The sequence below is a fragment of the Protobothrops mucrosquamatus genome, unplaced genomic scaffold, assembly GCF_001527695.2.
Source record: "Protobothrops mucrosquamatus isolate PMUCROS unplaced genomic scaffold, P.Mucros_1.0 scaffold14847, whole genome shotgun sequence".
Taxonomy (NCBI): domain Eukaryota; kingdom Metazoa; phylum Chordata; class Lepidosauria; order Squamata; family Viperidae; genus Protobothrops; species Protobothrops mucrosquamatus.
Window position 1 is genome coordinate 2,091 of NW_015400616.1, and position 4,019 is coordinate 6,109.

At 32.2% G+C, this 4,019-nt stretch overlaps 1 protein-coding gene across 1 annotated transcript; it reads right to left on the bottom strand.

Moving 5' to 3' along the window:
* Positions 1–709: 709 nt before the first annotated feature.
* LOC107301589 (IQ and ubiquitin-like domain-containing protein) lies at positions 710–4,015 on the bottom strand (the record flags this gene model as incomplete). The annotated part of the gene is made up of 3 exons (XM_015830792.1): positions 710–920; positions 3,260–3,415; positions 3,836–4,015. Coding segments are annotated over 3 exons (547 nt in total), but the record flags the coding sequence as incomplete, so codon positions are not given.
* Positions 4,016–4,019: the final 4 nt, after the last annotated feature.

Here is a 4,019-nt window from a genome sequence, read left to right on the forward strand (position 1 = left end):
CCTCTATATAGAAACCCAACACATCAAGTAGAGGTTTCTGCTAAAGTTAGTTTTATATTATGCTGGTTTTATATTGGAAGCACTAAAATATGATTCTTCTTCAATTACAAATGTTTTCATTCAAAACTCTGTCTCTTATAACTGCCACTCTTCTTTGCATAAGTACCTAGAGGATCTCTGAATATAATAGCTGAAAATAGATAGGAGTTTACAGAAACTGGAATATGTCTTCTAAAGAATGTGCAAATGGATCTGGCCTACACAAATCTGGAAAACCAATAAGTGATAACAAAAATTTAGAGTTTACTGTTTGCCTTTGGCATCAAGACGTGACTGTAGGGATTTGGCAATTCCCAGATCTGGCAAACCTAATAATAACTAATTCTACGTTTACAGCTAATACCAGTTATCCCTTCTTCTTTTTCTTGATTTAAGTTACTTAATTAATAATATGTCTTTTAAAACAGATACTTTGTGAGCAACAATGTAGACATAAAGAAGGGAAGTGCATTCAGTAAGGCTTGGATAATAGCTAAAATACTGAAAAGATGCTGAATACTGAAACTTTGCTGATCTGCATGAAATATCCCAGTGTAACTGGGGTTTCTCAACAGTGGCTATAGTTCTGCATCTAATCTATGATAAATTGTTGAAAAAAAATGAGAGAGTTTGGGTTTACTTATTGGCAGAGAAGAGACTGGATACTTACATTCTAAGGCATGATAAAGTAATTCAAAATCATCCTTTGTTTTAGGATGCATTCTTCGATTATACTCCCTTAGCAATTTTAATTCCCTCTCTCTCTGTTTTCTTAGTTCTTCTTGCCTTTCCCATTCCAGTCTCAATCTTAACTGTTCTTTTAGTTTGTTTACCCATTGAATAGCTAGCCATCGTCGATAATAGGTTTGGATTACGATGATCTACACACAGGGAGAGAAAACAAAGAGCAATTAATTAAATTAATATTTGTGGAAAGTATAAAGTTCTGTAATATTTCTACAAAAACAAGTGATTTTGTCAATCAAGCAGTTCATGCAGTGGTGGGATTCAAATATGTGAACCACCAGTTCTCTGTGTGGATGTCCATTCTGGGTCTGGGCAACAAAAAATTAGCTACTGGTTCTGCCGAAGTGGTGCAAACTGGCTGAATCCCACCACTGAGTTATGTCACACTAGCAAATTTTAAGTATTTTTCTCTAGAAAGAGCTTAACCACCAGCAGAATCTGAATGGCCACCAGGCAAAGTGTTGGGTTGTCATGCAATGTGCTTCCTTCTTTACTTTAGAAAATCTTCAACTCATTTTTGATGCAAACTATAATTCAAAAATATCAAAACTGTTCTCCCATTATCTAGCAATGGAAAAACAGATATTTAATGGTACTTAAAATTTTCTTCATTTTTATGAGAAGGGAATAGTTGTTCATAAAGGTTTGAACAATAATAGGAAATGCAGCATGCCAAAGCTCATAAAAAATCTGTTCAGAAATTTTAAAATTGTCAGTATCTTGGTGTTCATAAGTTTGCTTCTTCTGCAAAATTTTCTTGCCAAATTAGGTAATAGTGCCTCTAAAACTGTTCCTTAAAATTTCAGAACGTTCTTGCATTCAACCAAAAAAACCAACAACCTTACAATGAAGCTATATGCTATGATCGATTAACAACAGATCCTATCTCCTTCCCATCCTGCTCCCACCTCCCCTTCTTTTAATTGGGTTGCAGTGTTTGGCTTTTGGGATTAATTTCTTTATGTTTTTAGTTTAAATAATTTTTACCTTTTATGACTGTAAGCCACCTAGAATTACCCTGAGGTAAGATGGGAGGCCTATAAATTGTACATAAAATATTTTCTAAATAAGGCAAAAAATAAGTTTTGAGTTTTCAGACTATACTTTTACAATCTGCAGAGCTCATTCTGATTTGAGAATAGATGTATTAAACAACTACATTAACAGTAAAACAAAAACAAAAAACCATTGCCCTCCCCTTTTCTGGCATAGCTGCAATAGTTTCAGAACTATTCAGAACTATTCAGAACCCTGAAGATTTTTCAATCAAAACAAGAAGATGTGGATCCAGTCCCAACTTGGGTAAGTTAAAGTCTATCCCAAATTACCTCTGATTTGGGCATCATCCTGAGCCAGAACATGATAGTCACTAGATTAGTGAAATGGTAGGGAAAAAACCACTGCCATTTATTAAAATAAATTCTCAACTCTGTGAAAACTTTGTTACAATCTGATCTTTAGTAAAACCCCTACTATGTTCAGTGACACTTAATTTGTGGAAGAATTGCAGGTTTAAGGAGGGGACACTGGAAATGCTTGTATATTTGAACTACCTTTTTATATATTCCAATGAAATTATATTTTGTGTTCAGTTCCCCATTGCAGGGTGAAAGAAATTTTCATTGTTATATATGTGAATGCCTCTTGTGCTAAAGTACAACATCTGCAACATAAGAGATCCTAAATGGCAGCATCTTAACTAATAAATATCTCACTAACACAAAGGAAATACAAATAAATATTTCAGAGGCAGAAAATATGAAATAAATTTAAATCTATCATAATGTTGTAGAAAAGATTTTGAACATTTTCTGATCACTTTAATCTTATGGAGTAGTAAAAATTAATCCTTAATTAATTTTTAAACCAGTTTAAAAATCAGTGAAAGGTTGAGATGTTCTGCTGGGAATACAAACAAAACTATCAGCTGCTTTAATTGGGCTTTCCAAGTTCTTTGACAAATAAATAAAATTATCCATAACTTCGGTACTATATACAAATACTTTCAAATGTAGCTCTCTACTTCTCATTTGTTAGAATATTTAAACAAAAATGTGTATTAAAAAGAATTTGAATTTCTTTTGAAATGCAAGATTCAAATTTCACATGTTAAGTTTCACATGCCTGAAACACACTGCAATCTCAAAGACACAGATATACAGAAACACTCAGGAGTATGATACATCAAACTGAGGGAAGGTAGGAGGCATGCTGTTCCTTTAACCAACGCATATAACTTGCTTAACTAATTAAAGTTAGCTTGCAATAATCCTGGTCTTATTCGGAGCTAAGCTATTTGTAAGAATATTTCAAGTGATAATAAAAATGGAGTCCTTGTGGAATCAGTGGTATATGAATGTGATTGATAAATTGAGTATATAAACCCAATTTAGATTAAGGGCTTTAATCCCAGGAAAGTATGCAAAACTGCAATCTTTTTTAATGATAATTATTCAGTTGACTGTATACTTACCGCCTTAAGTCGTCGTGCATGATATTCTTCAGCTGTAACATATGGCTTTGGTTCTATAAGCTTATCAGTGACATTTGACACATAAACACCAATTTTTGTCATTTGTGTAGAAGTTGTATTTATGGTCTGTTGTAATTTCTTTCTTTCTACCACTGTCTAGAATTAAATAAAAGTATTAATTTTAAAAAGGTTAAGCATTTTTGTATAAATTAATTAAACTGAATTAAAAATTAATTTATGAATGCATTAAATTAACAAATATATAGAATTATAGAATGGAATTATTTAATTATCCTATTCTAATAGACTGGAACATATTTAACTTCCAGATCAGTTTTTCTGGCCCATATCTCAGGGTCTTCATTCTTTATGAACATATCTGGGCTGACTTACTGAATACTTTGTATTTTCTGTATAAATTAATTAAACTGATCAAAAGCTAATTTATGAATGCAATAAAATATATAAAATTAAAGAATTAAATTATTTATTAGTTTCTAATATACAGAAATAGATTTAATTTCCAAATACTTTTTCTTGCATATATCTCAAGGTTTTCAGTCTTTCTGAACATACCTGTGTTGACCTACAGAATTCTTCATATTCTTTGTCTAGACGTTTTTTGGGATCTGTCTGTGATCCTGCATTATGATATTCTGTGCCTGTTTCCTTATGTCTAAATCCACCCAAGAATGGTTTTTCGAATGTTGGTCTTTTAATTTCTATACATACATCCTGAAAAGTGTCTGGCTCTGTTCAG